The sequence below is a fragment of the Aythya ferina genome (genome assembly GCF_964211825.1).
Source record: "Aythya ferina genome assembly, chromosome: Z".
In the NCBI taxonomy this organism is placed as follows: domain Eukaryota; kingdom Metazoa; phylum Chordata; class Aves; order Anseriformes; family Anatidae; genus Aythya; species Aythya ferina.
The window spans coordinates 13572501-13596078 of NC_140299.1; the positions used below are offsets into that span (position 1 = coordinate 13572501).

The 23578-nt window shown below is 40.3% G+C and overlaps 1 protein-coding gene across 2 annotated transcripts in view; it reads left to right on the forward strand.

Moving 5' to 3' along the window:
• The window catches only part of EGFLAM (EGF like, fibronectin type III and laminin G domains), a 75047-nt gene that overhangs the window by 44141 nt on the left and 7328 nt on the right, over nt 1-23578 (forward strand). For both annotated transcript variants that reach the window (XM_084505090.1, XM_084505091.1), the window contains 9 exons: nt 1183-1283; nt 3764-3864; nt 4966-5110; nt 7682-7871; nt 11541-11666; nt 12418-12661; nt 17187-17298; nt 19019-19135; nt 21619-21799. In XM_084505090.1, coding sequence (XP_084361216.1) covers nt 1183-1283; nt 3764-3864; nt 4966-5110; nt 7682-7871; nt 11541-11666; nt 12418-12661; nt 17187-17298; nt 19019-19135; nt 21619-21799 — 1317 coding nt within the window. The remainder of the gene's footprint in view (nt 1-1182; nt 1284-3763; nt 3865-4965; nt 5111-7681; nt 7872-11540; nt 11667-12417; nt 12662-17186; nt 17299-19018; nt 19136-21618; nt 21800-23578) is intronic.

Genomic DNA, 23578 nt, shown 5'->3' on the forward strand with positions numbered 1-23578 from the left:
AACTGGTTTGTTAATGTGAGTCCAAAACCACCATTTTTCACAAGGGAGTTTTTTATTCCTTGGTAAGCAGTAGCATCACGTACCAATACTGTCTTGTACCCTATTTCTCCTCAGCAGACAGTATTGTTAAATAATATATAAATCTGAATGAAAACAGACTTTTCTTTACAATCAATAGCTGCATGGCTCCCTGGTCCAGTCTGTGCTGTTTGTGATCAGGGCATGAGTTAATCCTGTCTGCTTATGGTTGCATTCAGGTTTATAGCACCAATTCTCTCCACCTCAGTCTCAAACATACTTTGGCTTAATAACAAACAAATAAACAAATAAAAAAGGTGAAACTATATCCAGATCCAAATATGCAAGTAAAATCCACTGAATATTCAAACAGCAAAGAGAAAGGTCATGTCTGTCATCTGTGTTTGTTAGGAAAATGTGCTACAAAGGTAGCAGTTAGACCTCTCTCTATGTTGTTTTTCTACTGTGCTGGAGCTGGGATGGTGTTGTAACATACGACAGCAAAGGCTGAGGATCGATGATGCCAGCTGACAAGCAATATGAAGGGGCACTGCTACATCCAAGGATGGAGAGATGCCTGCAGGGACTCTCTTTTCCCCACCCCTCTCTGGACTGTTTGCTCTGAGCTAAATGAGAGCTGCTGGGCTCCTCAGAGCCACCCAAGGATTCTCCCGATGCTGGACACAGCAGCTATGGAGCAGCAGTGACTAATGAGGCGTGGAGCCTGGCCCAGTGCACATTTCCCACATATGTTTTTGCAATCCTGCATAACAGAAAATTACTTTGTTGTCTCTGTAATAAGTGAATCCTTAAAAGGAGATAAATATAGTAGTAAAGTAGACAGATTCTGTCTTCTGTAACAGAGATGAAAATCTGGAGATAGTTCCACTGAAACCAGTGATTAAATTGTTGAGCAGTATTTGGCCCTTAGTATCCTGTTTCTTTCCAAGTTCACCAGATCCTTGGGAATAAAGGAGTTAGTTGTGAAAGGTGGTGGGAGGACAAGGCAATAGGTTAACTGATTGTTGACTGCTACTGACTAATGGCTGTCTCTGGAGAAACTCTGCCTTGCATTTTCACCTGATGTTATTTAGTGCTAAATGCGTATATCGATTTTTATATGGGAGAAAACTGCTAAACCACATTTCTGTCTTTGCTTTTCAGATATTATTATCCAGTATCCTCAGTTCTATGGCTACTCATACATCACATTCGAACCACTGAAAAACTCCTATCAGACATTTCAAATTACCCTTGAATTCAGGGTAAGTTTAAGCAATTTCAAGCTCAGTTAGGAGCTCCAAATTTTATTGTCTTATTCTGATTTTACTGACACTGGAATGGTAACTTAGCTTCACTATAACTTATAATGTAATTGTGATGAGTCTATATGTAAACTTCATCTCTAAAGATCTGGCTTCACATCCAATGAATGCAAATTAATTTGGTAATCTGAGCTAAAATGTTTGTGCCCATTATTAGTGGTTAGTGCATGAGAGAGTCCTTGAGACTAGCGATATCAGGCATTACAGAGTAGTGGCAAAGAACATTGACAGGTCTGTAGCCATGTGAATGAGCTACAGGCCAAAGTCCATCTGGGTGATTTTGTTGTACTGAGCCAAAAAAAAAAAAAAAAAGCCTTCTGTCCAGAGTTCCTTTCCTAAGCTGCAGTATATAAGTAGGCATTATTTCCCACCTCTGAAGTTTGGGACACCTGCAAGATGCTGGGCTACCTGAGCTATAGGTCTGATGTGGTAGGTGTGGTGGCTTTACCCAGCTGGGCAGCTGAACTCCACCACAACCAGTCTCTCACTCCCCCTCCTCTAAGGGAAAGGGGGAGAAAATATGATGGTGGGGTCTGGAGGGTTGAGATAAGGACAGAGAGATCACTCACCAATTATCATCATGGGCAAAACAGACTCAGCATAGGGAGATTAGAAAAATTTATTACCTATGACTAACATGCTAGAGAAGCGAGAAACAAAGAAATGAAACTAAAAACACCTTCCCCCCATCTACCCTCTTCCCCCACATCCCCCTGAACAGAGCAGGGGAATGGGGGCTGCAGTCAGTCCCTGACACTTCATCTCCGCCACTCCTTCACGGTCGCTCTCTGCCCCTCTTCTGCTTGGGGCAGAGAGCATTAAGTATGTTCTCAAAGAGATGCAAATAATATCACTTATTGGCTTGGCTCTGCTCTGGGCAGCAGTGGGTCATTTTGGAGCCAGCTGAAACTGGTCCTTATCCAGCATGGGGCAGCCTCTGGATTCTTCTCACAGAGGCCACCCCTGCAGCCTCCCACTATCAAAACCTTGCCATGTAAACCCACTACAATAGGGCATACCCCACACGGGCTTGTTTGGTGTCTGTGTATTAGGACAGAGCTGATTAGGGCTGCTTGTAGGGAAGGTGGGCCAGCACGTCCTGTAGGTGAGCTCTCAGCTGCACCCCTGCTCCCATGCAAGGCAGACTGGCCAGCATCACAGCCTAGATATGAGCATTTCACTAGAGTAGTAAGCGATCTGTTGCCTCATGTGGTGATCCAACGCTCTTCATGCAATTAGTCAGCTCAAACTGTAGGATGGCTGTGAAAAGCCACTGTGTCTGCTGTTATGCTCATATGCAGAAATTTTGCCTGCACAGGTTGTTCAGCTTGAAAAGTGTGAGGCTCATTGAACATGTGAAATAGGGTGTGTGTATTCATGTGCAGCAAGTCTAATGTGTCTATGCTTAGCAGGCTTGCTAGGGTGTCCTTGCTAGACTTTGTGCTCACAGTTTTCACATTAGGCATTAAATCATAGAATCATTAAGGTTGGAAAAGACCTTTAAGATCATTTGGTCCAATCACCCCCTAGCCACCAATATCACCCACTAAACCATGTCACTAAGCACCATGTCCAACCTTTCCTTAAACATCCCCAGGGATGGTGACTCCACCACCTCCCTGAGCAACCCATTCCAATGCCCTTTCTGGAAAGAAATGTCTCCTCATTTCCAACCTAAACTTCCTCTCGTGCAACTTGATACCATTCCCTCTAGTCCCATTGCTAGTTATTTGTGAGAAGAGGCTGACTCCCAAGTTACCCACACCTTCCTTTCAGGTAGCTGTAGAAAGCAATAAGGATTTCCTTTTCTCCAGACTAAACAACCCCAGTTCCCTCATCCGTCCCTCACAGCACTTGTGCTCAAGGCCCTTCACCAGCTTCATAGCCCTTCTCTGGACACCATCAGGGCCACAATGTCCTTCCTGTAGTGAGGAGCCCAAAACTGAACACCGTTCTCAAGGGGTGGCCTCACCAGAGCTGAGTACAGGGGGACGGTCACCTCGCTGGTCCTGCTAGCTGCACTGTTCCTGATACAAGCCAGGATGCCTTTGGCCTTCTTGGCCACCTGGGCACACTGCTGGCTCATGTTCAGGTGAGAATTGACCAGCACCCCCAGAGCCTTTTCCAGTGCACAGCTTTCCATGTCTAAGTTTTATTCTTTCAAGCTTGTTGCTAGATCTGATGGTATCATACTGTAAACAGATGTTTGTAAACCATTTAAGCATAATGACAATATTTTTTATGCTCTTCAAATGCAGAATTCATAATGGATCAACCAGTTTCTGATTTTGTTTGAAGCTTAAAACTTCATCTGAAAGATCTTGTACCCTTTCTGGAGAACAGTCCTCTAGTGCTACTTGTGTTTATCTGTCACTGTGAGGCTTAGACTTTGTTTTTTCATGCTTACATCATCACTGCAGGCTGAATCAGAAGATGGTTTGCTGCTATACTGTGGAGAAAATGAACATGGCCGTGGTGATTTTATGTCACTGGCAATCATCCGACGGAGCATCCAGTTCAGGTAAAACATTGATTTCTAATAGGCTCACCTCCATGCTAAATCTGATTTAAAGAAAAGGGGCTGCCTTTGGTCATGAATATCTGTCATGTCTATGACTTTTGCACAGTGTAGTGCTCAGAATGGATAGTATTGCTTCATGGGACAGTTCTGCGATAGTTTCTTCTCTCATCCTCAGTGTGCTGACAAGTGACCTTTTGAACTCATTTTACTCAGACCTTGGTGTAAAGGCAAAATGATCAGTTTGGGGTATTGGTCTGGGACTCATTGCTATGTCACCACATATGCCAGTGAGCCACTGTACTTGTTGAGCTTATGCTGTGTCAAGCTGTGCATAGTCAGTGTTTTTGCTTCACAGCAAAAGGAGCAAATCATGTAGCAAAATAAAGGACTCCATGCCACCAAGGGGCCTGGAGCTTCATCCCATACCCTTTGTTTAGATGGGAGTTGTAGATTTTTTTTTTATGTGACAACGGAGGGGGTTTCTGCATTGCTGTGGATACTAAGTGTGTGAGGGAGTATCTCAAGGCTCTCCTTATTTGGGAAGCTGAGTCCTTAGAAAGTGGGGAAAACCAGAGTGGGGACGTGCCCTGGCTCTGTTTCTGTTCACCTCCTGCACTGAACAGCAATTAGAGAAAATGGCACGTTTTGTGCATGGCCAGATCCACAGAGACTCTCCAGGAGTTCTCCTTGTCAATCAGCACTGAAATACATGAGTTTCGTACAGAATCCCAGAGTTTTTAATACAGCTCTGCCTTTCACTAGGGAGCTAGAGAAATTCCCAAGAGAAATTACTGTGATAGCAGGAACTTGTATTGTAATACCCTGCATCTTGAAACAATTTTAGCTGTGGGCAAGCTTTGCAATGCATGTGATATGGCCAGAGGATGCAAAACTTTCTCCATGAGAGAAAGGGGAATAATAAAATTGGAAACATGTAATAGATCGTACTTAGACCTGCTTTCTAATTTGCCTGTTGCTTGTTAATATGCATTGTGAAAAAGAGAGTTTCCCAGGAGTGAAGGGAATATTCAGAGTCTAAAAACATTCAGTATTTGGTTAATGAAAAATTGTGACCCTGCCCTCTCTGTCTCCTGCTGCCAGGTTTAACTGTGGCACTGGAGCTGCAGTTATAACAAGTGAAAACAAAATAAAGCTGGGGAACTGGCATAGTGTCACACTGTTCAGAGACGGGTTGAATGGCTGGCTCAGGATGGACAATGATGCTCCGGTCACAGGAAAATCTCAGGTAGGTAATCCTGCACTTGCAGGTCAACCTGGGGCTCTCAATATTGAGATGAGTTTTTTTTTTTTTTTTTTTTTTTTTTTTTTCCTTGTCTGTAGAAGTCCGATCAGATTTAAAAGATTCACTTTTAATTTTCAGCATTGGGACATTCAGTGAACCAGAATCAACATACAGATTACTTTTCTACATACATAATCTAGAATTCACAGAGATAAAAATCCCAATCCTGAATGCCATTCAGGTTCCCGTCATGCTCCCTCCTTGCTCTGCACCCTCCTGCTGCACTGTGCTGGTCTCACAGACAAGCTGCTGTGAGAAGTTTGCCAGGTTTTACAGCTGCTGAATCTGATTGCTTTCTTTTACAAGTCTCAGCTTCTCCCCTCCCTCAGACAGAAAAGACTAGCCATATGTGTTTATGTGTATATATTTATGTACAATATACATATGGCCACACAAGATTTGTATAAAAAAGTGTAATTAAATGTATACCATGTACATAGATTTAAGCATGGTAATGGAGATAGACATTTTGTCCTGACTGTTGGTAACATCAACAATTTCATTCAAGACCAAAATATAATAGAGGAAGATGTTTTGACTTGCTCATCTGTTACCAAACCAGAGAACAGAAGTGAAATTAAGGCACTGGAAAAAAAAAAAAAAAAAAAAAAAAGACAATTACAAATTGGTTTGGATGCCTTTCCTCCTCTCTTTGATAACCACTATTAGCATGCCATCCCTGGACTTGAAAAAAGTGGCTTCAAACACCTTATTAATTTACACTTTCATGTGCAGGCTCTGAAACAGAAAAAAAAAAATAATCTTGAGGACTTGAGTAATAGGAAGAGGGTGAAGCCTGTCAGCTTAAATGCTCTATGCTTGGAGCCTAATGGCAAGAACTTCTGCTGCGCTTTGAGTGCTCATCAGCTGGCAATGACAGAGGAGAAGGATTTTAATGTCTGTCACGTGTCACTATGTGTTACCAGTGCTGTGAGGCCATGCAGAAGGCAAATGTGATTCCCAGAGGAACAGGAGATCTGTCCAGTAGAGACTAATGCTGTTTTTGTGAGACTGCATAAGGATCATACAGAGCTGTGATCATCCATACCCAAAATAGGTTTGATCAAAAAGTTGATCAAGAAGAGGTGCAAGAAGGTGGATTATGGTCCAAGAGGATTCTTACAGTGAACACACACTTCTCTAGGTGCAGTTACACCAGAAAAATAGTTAACTGCTCCAGGTGTTGCTCTCCACCAGAACTTCTTAGTTAAAATGACCTGGATTAGTATCAGCAAATGATAGTCTTTTCTGACCTGGTTCATTTTAACTTGAAGGGGTTAGAGAGTTCCTAAACAAGAAGAGGAACTTGACTGATGAAGGCGGGCAGGAACATCAAAGGCAATTGGAGATGGCAGTCAGCTGGAGGCAGGCTGGAGGGCTGTGTGCCCTGGGATGTGTCCACCATGAAATCATGTAGATGTCTAAACTCTCTCTAGCCACAAGCCCCACCTGAATTATTTCACCCTCCTGAAATCTGGATCTATCTGATATATTTCTGCAATGCACTGTGCTGTGAACACCCACAGACTCAATAACCTTGGCTCACTTAGTCTGGCCAAATAGAGCCTATGGGGCTTTATTGTTATTTATGGGGATTTATTGTTATAAATATCATGGAGGCAGGGCAGCAGTGAAAAATCCAGAAGGAGTTTGGCCTAACGATCATGATTATTGAAAGGCACATTAGTTTAAAAAAAAAAAAAAAAAAAGGCTATGAATAAAAGCAAGAATTGTAAATGTTTTCTTCTAAAGGGCACTGAGGTTTTGAAACAGCCTTTGAGTAGGAGGTGAAAGACATATTTTGATCAATTTATGAAAGGAATTATGACTCAGTTGCCCACATCAGGAAGAAGTTTGATTCAATTATCAAAAAAGTTCTGTTTAGTTTTCTTGTTCCTTCTTGTGCACTGCAGTAGTAATAGTAAACTAGTGTGTGTAGGTTTCCATAGTCAGATTAAGGTCAAATAAAAATAAATAAATTTTTTTTTTTAAAAAAAGGAGTAAATTTTGTGCTGTCAAAGTGTGCAGAATCCCACTGAAGTTGCAGCTGTATCATTTTTTTTCTTGTTTTGTTTTTTACTGTTCTTTTTTGTAATTTAATTATTTTTCAACACTTGGCATTTGCTGAGTTTTGTCCAAACGGCAGTACTACATTGGTTTGTGTCCCCCAGGGCTGAGTTGAGAAGACAACAATTTTGGCAAAAGCAAAAGAAGAAATTGCAGCAAAAAAACAGATACCAACAACGTGTCCTTAGAAGACAGTGATTTTTAAGCTTTTTTTATGTTGCATTAAATAGCTCATGTTATCATGATGGATGCTGGTGCAAAAAGTAACATTTAAGATGATAGACAGAGTGGAGGAATGAGCAATGGAAAGGAATTACCAATAAACAGCCTTCATATCCCCTGGGACAAGTCTTCATGGAGAAATAATTGATTATGCACAGTGTGGCTTAATTAGTTATCCTTTGTTATGTCTGTTCTACATCATGCTGTGCTCTGTTTTCCCTTTAGGGCCAATACAGTAAAATTACCTTCCGGACTCCTTTCTATGTTGGTGGTGCCCCCAGCGTGTACTGGCTGGTCAAAGCCACAGGCACCAACCGAGGAATTCAGGGCTGTGTTCAGTCGCTCAGCATCAATGGGAAGATGATTGATATGAGACCCTGGCCATTAGGGAAAGCTCTCAGTGGTGCTGATGTGGGTAAGTGTAATGGTGTGGGGTTTAGCACTTTAAGCAGTGCTAAACCAATTTTTTGCTTAGTAGAAAAAATTGAGCAATGGTCCGTGTTTGAGAGGGGGAAGGTGTGGTCTTGACTTTTGGGGTAATACATCTCTGTGTCTTTGTGCGTTGCTGCAGCTATGTCTGTAGTAGGAAGGTTTTATAGCACTGTGCATGTAAATGTCAATGTGGTATACCAAAAACCCTTGTGGATACAGTTGTCAAACACAATTGTAAAACCAGCTCCCATGAGCAAACAGGAAACTCAGTGTTGCTGATATAATTATGTCTGCACCAGTGTTTCTGCCAGGCTACCTCTCTGTGCTCCTGACTGACACAGTCATCACCAGAAGTCAATAGTATGCATGCTGTCTTTTTGTAAAACACTATGAACACAACGAAATGTGTTTTGCCTACAGGCATCATTGCACTTGTCCAAAGCAAATCTTTCAGAGCAGTGCTGTGGCCATTAAAAGGGCTTTTCCCGTGAAACCCCATTACTGCTGAGGCAAAAAGGCCTTCAGGCCAGTTGACCATGTATTGACCATCCATAGGCCTGTCAACCATCCATTGTTTCCATTTCCAGAATCACAGTATGTTTAAAAAAAAAAAAAAAAAAAGGAATCCATCATTTCAACATCTTTGTGGGGTCGCATTATAACATTATCCCCCTTCACAGATGAAAAGGTGAGTTAATTAACTGAGCCTGTCTTCTATATGTATTTATTAATCTCTGCTTCATGTAACGGGCACTCAGAAAAAAGATAGGGCAACAAAATCCCTTCTTTAATGACCTCCCAGTCTAAACAGTTTAAAGGGAAGGGTAAACCCCAAGTCAGAAAGTGAGTGTTAAATGCAGGAAATAGATCCCATATTGCTGAACTGTCCGTGCCATGCCTCAGCCACAAAGTCATCTTTTTTTCTCCTCTATAGCTTTGCATTTGTCATTCCAAGAAGGAAGTGATTAATGAGAAACTTCCTAACAATTGCTCTATATTCTCTAGATAGCATGACCAAACCTCTATGGCATACAAGGAGGGGAACAGAGCAGCCCAAGAAATAGATGCTGAAAAGAATAAGACTTTGGAGGCAGAGGGTAATTTCACGATAGAGTGAGAATCTATGGAATTTATATATAGATAGATAAAAGCCTTGCTAAAGTTCTCCGAGCCCTAATCTCTATTGCCTCTTGGGATACAGCTGGCTTCATTCCCATCCATGAATGCTTCACATACTACTGCATTAACAATCAGCATCACTGAAAATAAGTGCTGGGCTCTGCCATGTGTGACTCGAAAATGAGCAGTAGAGCCTTGCTGTCCTTATGTGGCTGCACACACTTTATATGATACTGCACCAGCAGAGATTTGCAAACAACATGTGGTATGCTAAACTTGAAATAAATAAATTATAAATGAACTCTGCTAGGGCTTAGGGATGTTTTTTGCTAGCCAGTCTTTTATTTCTTTTCCAGTGGTACAGTGTATAAATCAGGGGTGCTGTGGTACGTGGACCACAGGACTATGGGTGGGGAGGAGAGGGGTCCCTACTGTCCCTATTCAGAAGAAGCCTCCCAGCATATAATGTCAAGAGAACAGCCTGTCCTTGCACACCAGGGAGCTACAGCTCAAGCTGTCCAGCTTGTCCGGCTGTTCTTATCATCTTTGTCCTTTTCTAGTCCTTAAAGATTTAGTTTAACTTTGGTCCTTTTGAAAATACTACCAGCATTGTTATTACAGCAGTTGCTCTAAAGACAAGCATCACATCTGAGTTTTTTGTTCACATCTCAGATTTGATGCTTCTCTAGTTCACCCACATGCCTTAGCTTGATTTCACCATCTGAAAAACTGAGCTGGTGCTGCTTGTTAATGTTGACATCATGACAAGTGTTCGTAGCCATGGGGGATTTCAGTAGGGCTGGAGAGGAGCTTGAGGAAAGGTGCAGATTATTGTTTTAAAATGTTCTTTCTTTTGTATAAGCTTGGAAATAGGACTTGTATATGAAAGATTTTATTTAAATCCTATAGAAACTGTCTTTTAAATTCCACTGGAGTACAGTTAGGTAAAAAACAGTGAGGAGATGCCCATTCCCCTCCTGCCCAATTTCACTGTTGCAGTTCAGAAGAGGAAATGATGGCTAATTGAGCATTGTGAGCACCCATGATCCTGTGGCTGGATACAGGGCAGCCATTTGAAGGGGTAATTCCATGCTGAAGGAGAATCAGTTCCCTTCCAGAGGACTGGTGTGCTTTGGTTATGCCCCTTGTGTGAGCCCTGGAGCTTTGTTGTGTGTGCCACACTCAGACCTTCTCTCTGCAGTAAGACACAGGTCTGGCAGGGGATTTGTACATGTACCTGAGTGATACGAGACAGGTCTGTTTGGGCAATGAGCCACACCAGGTGCCCTGGGGGTTATCCCTGCCTCTGCAAGTCAGTAGGGAAAGGTGATTTTCCACCTTGGGTGACAGTGATGAGGATGAGCCAGTGCCTCAGCCACTAACAGGAGATCCTTCACTGTGCTTTCCTTCCTGAATATAGGATAGGAACGCTGATGCTGTATTGATACTAGTACCTTACTGAAGTTTTGTACAGCCCTGGTCTGGAAATTATCTTTAAAATCAGAGTACTGTATTTACACTAAACAAAGCAGAAAGGATATATATCCTACTTACAGATATTTTGTAAGATTTTCCTGAGTGAGTTCAGATAACAATACTATTCCCCGGTGTTTATTGTCAGCATTTCCTTAGCACACCTGTGTTATCCTGTAGGTGATAGTTCAGTCTCAAAATAAATGTGCAGTTCACAGTTTGTCATAAGCACTTTGCCCTTCCAAATGACGTACATACACTTGTGCACCATGAGTGTATTATGTAGGCTTTCTTAACATTTAAGATCAGTTCATAACTATCAATGAGGGGGGAAATATGTAAGCAGAAACTATCTAAAATAAAGGAGAAAAAATCAACTAGTACTTTATCAGATGTACACATGACCAGTGACAAATCTAACTTTATAGACAGTGGTTTTCAGAAGAAAATAAGTAAGCTATTAATTCTATGACAATTCCAGTGTAACTCCAGCAAGAATAAATCATTTATTTGTTATTTCAGGTGATGTGCCTAAACAGTAGGAATACTTATTAAGAAGCTCATATGCTGATGATATGGATTCCTTGTAGTGCAGAGAGGAGGGCTCACAACCTCATTTTAGTTAATAAGATTAGCTGCTGATGATTAACACCTCCCAAGCCTACCAAGGCAGGAATTTACAGCGAATAAAGAAGCACTTACGGTAACTGAAATAAAACAAGCCACAGCACATCTAAACAATCCAGAGAGTTTTCAATTTATGTTTAAGAGAAAATAAAGATAGGAATGAGGGAAGAAGAAAAATAATGTTTGGAAGATATGACTGTCATGGTTTGTTAGTGAGGGCTAATTTCTCCTATTTTAAATGTTTTTTCCTTGTCTGGTACAAAGCCAGTGCTTAAAAGCAACCTCCTTTGTCTGAACTGTGCATGGTCTGACATGCGGGGAAAGAACCTAGCTAGGAAAGCAAATTTCATTGGTTACTTGCAATGATCAAAAGCCAAATCCATCTTCTTTGACAAAGTCCTCTAATAAATCAATGTTGTGGCACTGTGTTTAGGTGAGTGCAGCAGCGGAATCTGTGACGAGGCATCCTGCATCAACAGTGGTACCTGCACTGCAAGCAAAGCAGATTCGTACATTTGCCTTTGCCCTCTTGGGTTTAAAGGTCACCATTGTGAAGAAGGTAAGAGAGTGCTGGATTCCTTATATTTCTTTTTATGCTTTTTAGCTTTCGGTGTGTGTTCCAAATAGTGGCATCCAAGAAGGTCTTATGCTATTATACTGACAGAAGACAAGTACTTATTTCACCTTATTGAAATCACATGGTGAAACCCTATCTCACCAATCAGTTTGGGGCTACATCCAGCTCCTATACAATCAGTGATTCTCAAACTTATTTCTTATTTCGGTTAATTATAATTAAGCTTCCGAAACTCGCTTTTCAGAAGTAACACTAACATACTCCACAGCTGCACTTCAACATTAAAAAAAAATAAACTAAAACTTTTCCTCTAAACAAGTGTCAGCAGTTTATTTTAAAGTATAAAGGGTAAATTATCAATTTCATGTTGAAATTGTAGAGATACAAAGAAATTGTCAAATACACACCATGAACATTGCTTTTCATGACACAATCCACTGTAGCATGCTTGCTACCTTGAAAAACACTGCAGCAAATCACTCCAGAGTAGTGGTTACAGAAAACGAGAAAGTTTTTTAATACATGGACAACCTTGGAAAAAAGAGGGATTAAGGAGATAAATGATGTAGGTTACAATTAAAAATATTTCTAATTTAAATGATGAAATTCCTTGGTTGTTTTCCTTAGTGTTACCTTAAAGTACAAAAGCGAGGGAATTGACATTGGTTGGTAGGTTAGTTGCTCCCTTACCTTTGAGCTTCAAGTGACCTGCTTGTGTATTCTGGATTTCCAGCACTCACCTTGGCCATACCTCAGTTCAACGAATCCTTAAGATCATTTGCTAGCACACCCTGGCCCTTGGAACCACAGAATTACCTTTCATTCATGGAGTTTGAGATGACGTTTCATCCAGATTTAGAGACTGGTGTCCTTTTGTATAGCTACGACACAGACAGCAAGGACTTCCTCTCAATCAACATGGTGGCTGGTTATGTGGAATTCAGATTCGACTGTGGTTCAGGAACGGCTGTCATCAGGTAAAACATCATTTCTCATATTTGTCTTCCAAGGATGCCAGAGTGCACATCCAGGAAAGGAGTAAGCTGGAAAGAGGAATGTCCTATAATGATATATGGGAGCCCATCTATCTCTCTAGTGCCTGTTTCTTGTAAGAAGGCACAGAAACACAAGGCGACAGGATCTTCTTCCTCCAACAGTTTGTGTCAAAGCATTGTTGTCAGTGTTACCTTGTCATGGCACCATCTTACTGCAGATGTTTTTATTTCTGCATGGTATTACTCTGTGACATTTTCCCACAGCTGATAAGGGATCCATAACTATTTTATACACATGCACTTTCTAGCCATAGGATTGTACAAGGGCACTTTTGTGAGCATCATCCTCCCTGTTCTTCAGTTCTGGGCAGTAGGTGCTGGACTGGACATGTCACAAGACTCTCCATGTCCCCTCTTTCCTCATAGTGCTGTTTTTCAGATGATCTAAGGGTAATATCCAATTTGCCTAGCTTTAGCAGTCTTAAAGATAAATACCTGGTTTAAATGAGTCATCCAGACTCCCAAAGACAGATCTCCTGGGAATGATTCATCCTGACCTAGAATGAAATCCTAGGACAGGAGCAAAGAGATGCCTCAAGATGAGCTTTTCTCTGTCTGTGTATGTGAGTGCCTAGTCCCTGGACAATTGTTCCCTGTGCTCTGCAGAAAAGGCAATGATTTGAACAGAGGCATTCAGTACCTTGGGTTTAGTCCAAGAGGCTGCCAATTTGACCAGGCTGATGTAATATATAGAAATAATCTATGTAAAGCTCATGAAAAATGTGTACACTGCCTGCAAATCTTGCATACCATATGTTTCATGTGGACATCAGGAATTTTGGCTATACTGTGATTGGGAGAAATATCTTGATTTTCCACTGAATGAGGACTCATGCAAACAAGCCCATTAAGATTATAAACTGAGAGATGAAATCTCAAGAGAACAAATGCAAAATAATGTACAAACCTAAAAATACACAGCTGTGGTGATGCTGTATTGTCAGATAAAGATCCTGGAGTTATCATGGTGCCCTGTACAAGCAACTCCTAGCTGCTTGGAGACAAATACAAAACTGCAAGTACAGTGCAGAGAATTCTTAGGAATGGAATAAAGAAAAATGCCGCTACAAAAATCCATGATCCAGAGTCTTGAAAACTTCCTGCAGTTCTGGTCACCTCATTTTGTAAGAAATAAGCAAAATTAAAAAAAAAAAAAAAAAATAGCATTGATATCCAGAGAAGGGAGAGAAGCAGATTCCACAAGCACAGTAGGACCCTTCAGCTTGGAAAACAGTTTGGTGGAAGTATGATTAAGATTTATAAATTGTGAATTACATGGAGAAGAATAAGGAATGATTATTCTGCAATTTTTCATTAAGTGAAAATCAGAAGGAGCTCAGTAAAACTGTAAAACAAATGATATAAACAAAAATGAGACTTCTTTTTTTTTCCTCCCAGACAGCACATAAATAAGTTGTGGAAATTAATTGTCACAGTACGTTACATATGCCAGAACTATAAATAGGTTTATAAAAAATAATAGACAAATTTGAAGAAAGATCCATTGAGAGAGATCAAACACATTTGTACGGATGCAGCCTCTGACTCAGGAAATTGCTAAATGACAAGTTGCCAGAAGCTGGGAGGATACATCAATGGAAGTATCACTCCAAACTTGCCCTGTTCTTTCCTCTGGCTGAAAACCATCAGAAATAGCTTATGTCAGAGACCTTTGCTCCAACCCAAAATGGCTCTTCTTACAACAGCCTTCAATCTCTTCCTGATTACATCTGTCTAATTCCTATTACTGGCAACCATAAAGTAGACTTTTTTTTTTTTTTGGTCCCTGAAGAATACTCTAGCGCTGCAGAACACCTTGGATTAAAGTTCAGACACGATGTATGGAGCTTTTAAAATGCAGCAAGAGTTACAAGCATAGGTTTGAGGGTTGTCAGGATTGCTCCACACCCCAGAAATGTTGTTAAACTTAAATGTACATGTGTTTGGTGAATACTATGCAGATTTCAAGGCCAAGCACTGAGATGAGGAAATGCCGAGCTTGTAGTTGCCTGTGCACCATTGTATTTTACAGTGGCTCCATTGCTTTGGTCTTTTTTAGCAAGGTAATATTGAGGAGGCACACTGCTGACACACAGTGCAATCCTTTTGAGCCTATATATGTAAAACAAAACCCATGGATCCTGGTTCCTCTTGAATGGAATTGATTATGTCCTTTACACAGCATCACTCCCTCCAACTGGCTGCCACCTCTCTCCCTCCCAACCTGCTCCCAAAGCATGCATTCAAGCTTCAGGCAAGGCAGTAACATTTTTGGCCCGAACACTATGAATGTTGTAGTGAACTTGCCCTGGCTGACACACATCAGGTTACTATTTTTCCTGGTTTAATTAACCAAATCTCAGCTGCTGGAGCCACTCACTTCCTCACGGACTTTGCACCTCTTTGCACATAGCCCTGTCTCCAGTTCATGTCCTTTTTTTGGATAATGTGGGCAACCTGCACCCTGTCATCAGCTCTGTCAGTGCTTAAAGAAGTTAAGTAGATTCCCTGTTTGTCTTGCCTGTTTAGGAAATCGCCACATAAAAGTCTGCCTTGATCTTGGTCATAATGCTTCACACCGAAACTTTTGGCCTAAGTGGAGGTACAGCCCTGGTCATCCTGACTATTTTTCATACAACTAGGCTGTTAAATATTAGAATATAATTGGAAAGCAGCCATAATGGCTTTGTAATTAAGGATGAAGTAAGCTCATTTCAGTACATGAACAGTAGCAGCAGGCAAGCTGACCTTGATGAAGGTTGCTTTTTGCCTTAGGTGAGCTAGGCTGGAAGAAGCACGGTGTGTGCAGCAGGCTTCAGGAGGAGCAGGGCTGCTGAGTGGACAGCTGAATGCAGACACTGAGCTATTCACCAAGATGAGAAAATTTGTCAAAAGAGAATTTGCCATCTCTTGGGATTTCCCATAGCCAGACATTGCAGAGTCAAGAACTTCACCACCTGGAATATTTCCTAAGGTTCAGTGTGATTGGGAAAAAGTAATCATTATCCCCATAGTATGTGAAAAAACAGAAGTTCCAGGGCCTGCAGCAAGCACTACCAAACTCATACTAGTTTCAAAAGGCCTGTGAATCCAAGAAATAGCTTATAAGTCTCAAGTGACTTTGCAAGGTGCATGTCTGTGTGTCTGTGTGTCTCTATGTGTCTGTGTGTGTGTCTCTGTGATCAAGTTCTGTTAGCTATTGATTTACTCAAGGTAACTAAACCTTAAATGCTACCAGAGAAGACATTGCTCAGTGAGTGATATATTTTCATTGAGGTTGTCAATGTAATATTGCCATTGTCTTCTGAATAGATGAAAATGGACTTTGAGAAAACTTAAAGGATCAACATAAATACAATAAAAATAATTTTAAACTAAAGTTCATTTTTCAGAAAAAAATAAAAAGATAAAATTGTTATTTTCATATTTTCAAAATGATACACCTTTTAAAATTAGCATTTAAGGCAGCCTGAAAATACAAAACATTATTTCACCCAATCCAATTTTATATATATATTTTTTTTCATGGAGAGAAAGCTAGGAAGTCTTCAGGTGTCCCAAATAACACTGTTTTTGATTTTTCCAGCTTGACCAGTGAATCAAACACAAGTTTTCATAGCTCCTGGAAGAAAGTCTGCAAGATAACATTTAGATGTAAATGTTTTAACTGGTGTAATAAATAATGCACACTTGAAAATAATATGCAAGGATCTGTATAACTGCTAAAGGGAGATGCATTTTTGCCCACCAGTTATGCTGCTATTCATATTAGTACTGAGCTAATAAGGATAGTAAGAACAGTCTTCAAAGGCTTCCATTGAGGCTCGTGAATGCTTTACACAAATGGGTATTATTGTTCCTATTCAGCATCTCATCACATCATTAGGATCATATTTTAGTTACTTCCCTTTAATGTATGGCAGCCAGGCCATGTGTGTATGCGTGTAGATGTCACTGTAACAGGCTGCATAATTACAGCTGGTAAGCCATCACAAAGTACTTCTGTTTTAAAAGAAGGTGGAGAATGTGGGGCTCAACTGACCATTAAGTGGGAAATTTTTTCTGTGGGCTTATGGCATTGTGAAATGAGGATGTATAGCTGATCCAAAGATTTGCCTTTATGCCTTATAAATGACTGAGCAGAAAAAGTAGCTCAGAGGTAGATGAAGTGCATTCTGATTATTGAAATATTTCCTTTATAAACAAACTAGAGTGTTTATTGTTCAGTGTAGTAACATGATCTTATTTTCATTTTCTGGCAGGGCTCAGGCTGTATATTGCTTCCTTGTAAGTAAAGAAACTCAGTGGATTTTTTGTTGTTTTTGTTCTTGGGTTTTCTAGAAAGTCACTCCAAGAGGAACTGACCTATTAACATGGCAGTGAAATCTGAAAATATCAGAAAGACAGAAGTGTAAAACACTTAAAATTCTTCTTCCCCTTAAAATAGGAGTGAAGAACCTGTCAGCCTGGGTCAATGGCATGAGCTGCGAGTGTCTCGTACAGCAAAGAACGGTATACTACAAGTGGACAAACAAAAGCCAGTGGAAGGGATGGCAGAGGTGAGCGTATAGAATTAATATATATGTAAGTATATATATGAATACAGCTGTTAGTTTATAAAATGAATGCATGGTAAGCTGCACAGGCTGCCCTTAAGAGCTCCAAAAAGCACATGTGTCAGGGCAGTATTTTCTTAAGCCCAAAGAGGGAAATTTACACATGATGTCTTCCCTCTTAGGACAGGGATCCTATAAAATCAGCTGAAATCATGGCCTCACCTTCTGTTACTATGTAGCTGAACTCACATTTTTGGATGTTCATACATGTTCTTGAGATTCTTTTCTTGGTACTTACTGTTTCTGGATGAGTTTGTTGCACAAGCTGTGCACCATGAAATGCTTATCTGGAGAAGGACGAAACAGAAAATTATGTGCACAAAGTCCTGTTTTTACTTTTCTCTGAACGTTATGCTGGATAGATAAGCCAAAAGAAAATTATTTCCTTGTCTTGTCCTTGCAAAAGTAGTTTTCAGGGTAGAGTAAGGGTTGGACTGCTGAAATAGTTGATGACTTGCATTTTATTCTTCCCTAACGTAGAGTTCATAGAGAGTTTTAATAAGATGAAATGCTGCTTGCAAGAACCTAGACACGGTGTTTCACTCAAAGCAGATGCACTCAATTGTGCATATAGAAATATATTTATTTTTTTATCCCAACAACCTCAGACTAGAACTTCTTAGAAAATATCTTTTATTCTTTCATAATGTAAAGTCTGGTCAGAAAAAGAAACTCCAAATTCCTTTAGCAGAAGAATCTCCCTTTCTTTCTTTCTTTCTTTCTTTCTTTCTTTTTTTTTTTTTTTTTTTTTTTTTTAGTTCTTCTTTATATTTATTTATTTATATATATATATATATTTATTTATTTAATTTATTTATTTAGTCATTTATTTATTTATTTTCCTGTGAACTGGGAAACTATTTAAAGGAAAGACTTTCCTTTAAAAATTTAAATTAATTGAAATGCCCGTTTTTGGTCAAGGAGCAGGTTGAGTGGCAAATATTCAAGCAGAGCAGTAGAGATGCCTCTATGTAGGTGGGTAAAGGTAAGAGCATGTTTTTCTTCTGGAAGTGCTGCAGTGCAGCTGCAAAAGAACGTTGGCTGGGAGCTGCCAACAATTAAATTAAATCTGGGATTGAACAGTTATCCTGTCTTTAGATATTAAACTACTTTCCATTCGTACCATGAAGCTGAGTAGACCCATCAGATCCTGAGCAGCTGCTTCTAGTAACTAATGTTTCTTCCATTTAGCCTTTATCTTCCTGTGGATTTGCTTTTCAGATGTTGGAAACATTAAACGAGTCTCGGTTGCATGGACCTTGATTTGATTTTAACTTCATGAATCTCATTTGAGTCCTGGATTTCCATCCATGTACCTCAACTCTGCAAATAGTTAGGTGTGCAGACAGCAATCAGAATGAGAATTGACTAGTGAGTAAGGAGAGAAGAAACTTAGTATTGTTTCAGAACTCTCCTTCCTCTATTCCTTCAGTTTTCCCATTCTGAAATACTTGGGTTTTTGCAGCTAGCTTAGCTAAGGGTAAAGCACATGCAGTAGAGTGTCCTGTGATTTCTTGAGAAAACTGCAAAAGAAAAAAAGAAATGCAATTAACGGAAGTAACGAGGCATCGAAGTAAGCTATAATATCTAATTTAAGCCAGTCTGAAGATACAAACTAGGTTCCAGCTACTCTAATAAAACATTATTGCTATGTTTCTTGCAGGGGGCTTTCACACAGATTAAGTGCAGCTCTGAGATATTTATTGGCGGAGTCCCCAGTTACGATGCAGTGAAGAAGAACTCAGGGATCCTCAGGCCCTTCAGTGGGAGCATCCAAAAGGTGTGTGCCCAGAGTAGCATGTTGAATGTGTTTCTTTTTATCTCATTGTATATCCTATCCAGTGGACACTTTAGGTGAAAACCTGCCCTTATAGCACTGATAATATTCAAAATAATCCAAGAATTCATCTCAGGAGCCCTCCACAAAGTGCTTAAACACATACTTGCAATGAAAGGTCTGTCAAACTTTAATAGCCAGCAAGTGTTACTGCTACTATTCTCCCTATTAATTTCTGTTCTGTACTAATGAATGAGTTAAAGCCATACAGAAGCAAGTAGAGAGAGATGCCTAATACTATGTCAAGATTAGAGCCCTTGGAGTGCCCTTTAACACAATATATGAATAAATGAACAGAAGAGATGTTCAAATACTTAAAGGTATACACACTGAGGTAGCTATAAGTACAATAATGAGCAGAAAAGAAGGTGCAAATTAAAGTGGCTTCCAGTCCAGCTAGAATATTTTTATGCCACCCAAGAGCAGCTCTCCTCTACACCTTCCCCTCTTACTCTTTTATGTGGGGTGCACGAATGGGGAAGATCTTCTTCATTGTTGGCAGACTCTAGGGACTATGTTCCAGTACAGTCAGCTTTACCTAAGTGAAATCATTTTTTAAAGAAAAAAATACATAAATTTGTAAAATATTCTGAATAAGTAGTCAAAAGAGAGCTCAAGTTGAATTAACAAGTGCTCTCCCTAGATTTAGCATACCAAAAATAATCTGGATAAAGCTCAAAGCTTGGCCAAAATCTTCAGTGTTTAAAATGAGAAATTCTTGTATGAGATATAATTAAGAAATAAAAAGCACTAGTAGTGAATCTAATTGATCAAGACAGAGATGTAATTGCAATTTAGTGTAATTGTTTTCATCACTTGGTCCACCTTTTTCAGTATCTTTGTAAGTTATCTAACAGAAAACATGAAAATCGGAGGAGTCTGTAATAGCGGTGGAAACAGGTCAGTGACATGAATGTATTTGGAATGATGGGCTTGAATAAACAGTATGCAGCTTGGAGAGCGAGATAGGGTAGGAAGCCTGGGAACAAAGAACTTAGGTCACACTTACATGATATGGGACTGTACCCTAAAATACAGAGGCACTGATAAGGATTTGGAAATGCTGAGCATGCACTCATATTTTTTTTTGGTATAGTTAAGAACGCGGATGGGATGTCAGGGGGAGCACTGCCTGCCTCTCAGGTACTGCAAGACTCTTAGTTGACTGCTGTGTTCAAACACAGCAGGATATTGGAGGATGTTATAGAAATAAAGCTGTAAACATCACTAAGTCCTGGAAAACGTGCCAAGTATAGAAAGATCTCAATCTTAGGTCTTAGGAGACCTATGATCTCAATCTATTTAGGCAACTCAGATAAGGGTAAGAAGTGACTTTGTTGTGGCTTGCTAATTTCTACATGAGGATGGGATTTCTCTGAAACAATGCAAAAAAAAGGCAGAATGTGAAACAATGGCTGGAGGCTGAAAATAGTTTAAGTGAAGAAACAAGCATTTTTATAAGTGGGGGCTTGTTAACTAGTGGCACAATGTAGCTGGAAATTAGATAGAAGCTGGAAAGGTAATGAGCTCTTCACTGATCCATGTTTGTGACAGGACTGGATGTTTTTCTACTGTTGAAGTTGCTTAACGCTGGCTGAAACAGAGTATAGGCTCTCCTTGCAATCTTCCCTCCCCACATAAACCTCCCTAAGGTACATTATCTGAGTTATGTGGGAGCCAGGGTACGCAACTGTTATAATTTTCACTTCTGCCTTTAAAATCTATTTATTTGTGAAAATGGACTTCTTATTTTGATGTAGCTGAGATCAGAAGCTACACACACAGATGTAATTTCTGTGCTGAGATTTTGAATCTTGGCTGAGATTTTACAAATGTCAGTTTTATTGGAGAACATATGTTGCCGACACACTGGAGAAATCCCAACATCTAACAATTCTCTTTGGTTTGTGCACAGACAGTTTTGTGAAGTCGTTAATTATGTTTTTCATCCATTCTTAACTCTAGCTTCTTTCCGGCAAAATGAGGTACTAGAAAGCAATAAAGAGCGTGAAAAACAAGCTGTTCTGCATAGTATTTGTGTTGTCAACACTGGTCTCCTGGGGGTTTTCCTGATCTCAGAAATGCTTTTTCTCAGCAGTGCTCATCTGATTTTACAGTCCTAGATCACGGCTTAGTGTTCAGAGACCAGACCGGTAAATCCCACACCACTTCTCTCCATATAGGGTTGCCTAGTTCTGTGTCACAAAACACAAAAGAAATTTCATCACAAATGGGTCAGGGTGAATGTGTTGGACCTGTGCCTCAAAAACATTCTGATCCCAAGGAACAGATTGTGGGCCAAATTTCTAGTGTTAACTTTCTCTGAAGTCTCATAAAGAAGTCTTCTGACTAGCAGAGCAATACAGATAGCCTGGAAGGCTTTAGCATGCGTTTTATATCTTTGTATCTTTCTTTTTAACACCCAGATTATCTTGAATGACCGGACAATTGATGTGGCACATGATTTCACTTTTGGAGTCAACCTAGCGAATGCAGCCCACCCCTGTGTGAGCTCACCATGTGCAAATGGAGGCAGCTGCATTCCCAAGAAGGACAGCTATGAATGTGACTGTCCCCTGGGCTTCGATGGGCTGCATTGCCAGAAAGGTAACAATACCCACATCTCAATCCAGAGTTCTTTGCAGAAATAGCAGACATTTAGCAACTGCAACTGTTGTACACATTCCTTGAAATAGAAACCCTGGAGGTCAGAGCTCCCTTTGCATCCATGCATAGTCCACCTACCCAGGCAAGAATTTGCTTTGTTATTTACAAACATCATAACTGTTTTCCCAGCACAGAGCAGTGATCCACAGATAGCAGCCCACTATCAGGTTGCTCACAGTGGACAGTACTGCACGCTTCATATACCTCCCTGGTTACGCAGTGCGTTACAAAAGGGGAATTCCTGCCAGCGTCCTTCAGCCAGTGATTATCTTATGTACTGAAGCATGAGGATTGATAACCCTTGTAATTTTATCCTCCCTAGAGCTAACAATAAATTTGGGTCTCATATACAGCAAGGTCTAATCCTTCTGTAGACTCTTACTGCTCTGTAATTTTATTGTCTGCACCTTGGTACCGTAGACATCTTGGTACCACAGAACATCAAGGAGAAAAACCTGCTCAGGCACATGTTGTTTTTCTTTATTCAGAACCACTACAATATTTCAAGCCTTAGACTCAGGAAAGTATTTTGACTGCATGAAAAGCCTTAAACAAAGGAATATATGTTGTACCACTAGATGGAGATGTTTCCCTTCAGTGTTAGGCTTGATTTTGAAAAACCCTGAGGAACTGTTGCAATGTAATAGCAAAAACGTTAAAAAAAAAAAAAGATGAGTGACATTATTGTCCTTACCCACTCTTTCATTTATCACAGGCATAAACTTCAATGTGAAAAATAGTGGTTTGATTTAAATCATGATGAATAGATTGGCCTTTTCTTCCGAAAAAAGACAGTGTCTTAGAACAAAAACATATTATTAAAAAACAATGCAAGAAACTGCTCTGCTTACGTTATTGTGGTCTAAGTATTAGCAGGAGGAATGTCATTTATCCTGACTTCTCAGTGGGGAGGAATTGTGATTTTGCAGGGTGCTGTGCTCCTGCTTTGAGACAGCATACCCAGGTCTCTAGGGCGGATTGAGGCAAGTAAACGTTTTGCAGCTTGAGTGTTGACAGAAGTGCAGATAGTATGGATGTATCTCCTTCTGCACCTCATTCAGGACAGCCCTGATGAGCCCAGAACAGATTTCTCAAAATAATCATTACCTGTACCTTGTCAGTAGTGTGTAGACACAGCTAAAGCAGGATTCATGTGTATGGATGCTGCTACTTTGGCACAGGGCTTGGCTGGTGCACTCAGCTGGTTTGGGAGAGGCTGGAGGTGCAGCCTCCATCCTGCTTGCTGGTGAGAGGCTGTAACCCCAGGCACTGAAAAAAACAAAGTGCTTGTGTGGGACTATGCCTCCTTCTCCAAAATAATACATGCACTTACAAAAATTCAACCTAAAGATTCTGGTATGTGATACGAGCTATCCATTTACACCATAATGGATCATTGGCTGAGGATTTCATCAGTTTCTGCTGGCATTGCTGTGTTTTATGTCTCCTTTCCAAGCTGTGATGAGTGTTTAAAAAAAAGTAGTTGTACTTAATTGTAACATAGAGTGGAATGGCAAATCATTGTTTTCCTCTGGGTACAGCTGATCTGTTCATAAGCCATGGTAAGTCACTAGCACTTGTAAACAGCAGAAAGGTTTAGTGCAGGTCCTACCTGGCTGCACCTTTGTGTGTTTTAAGCAGGCATATATATATATATATGTAGTTGGGGTAAAACTATTGAGTGCTATTTTCGTAATTGATTACACCTGCCTATAGAAA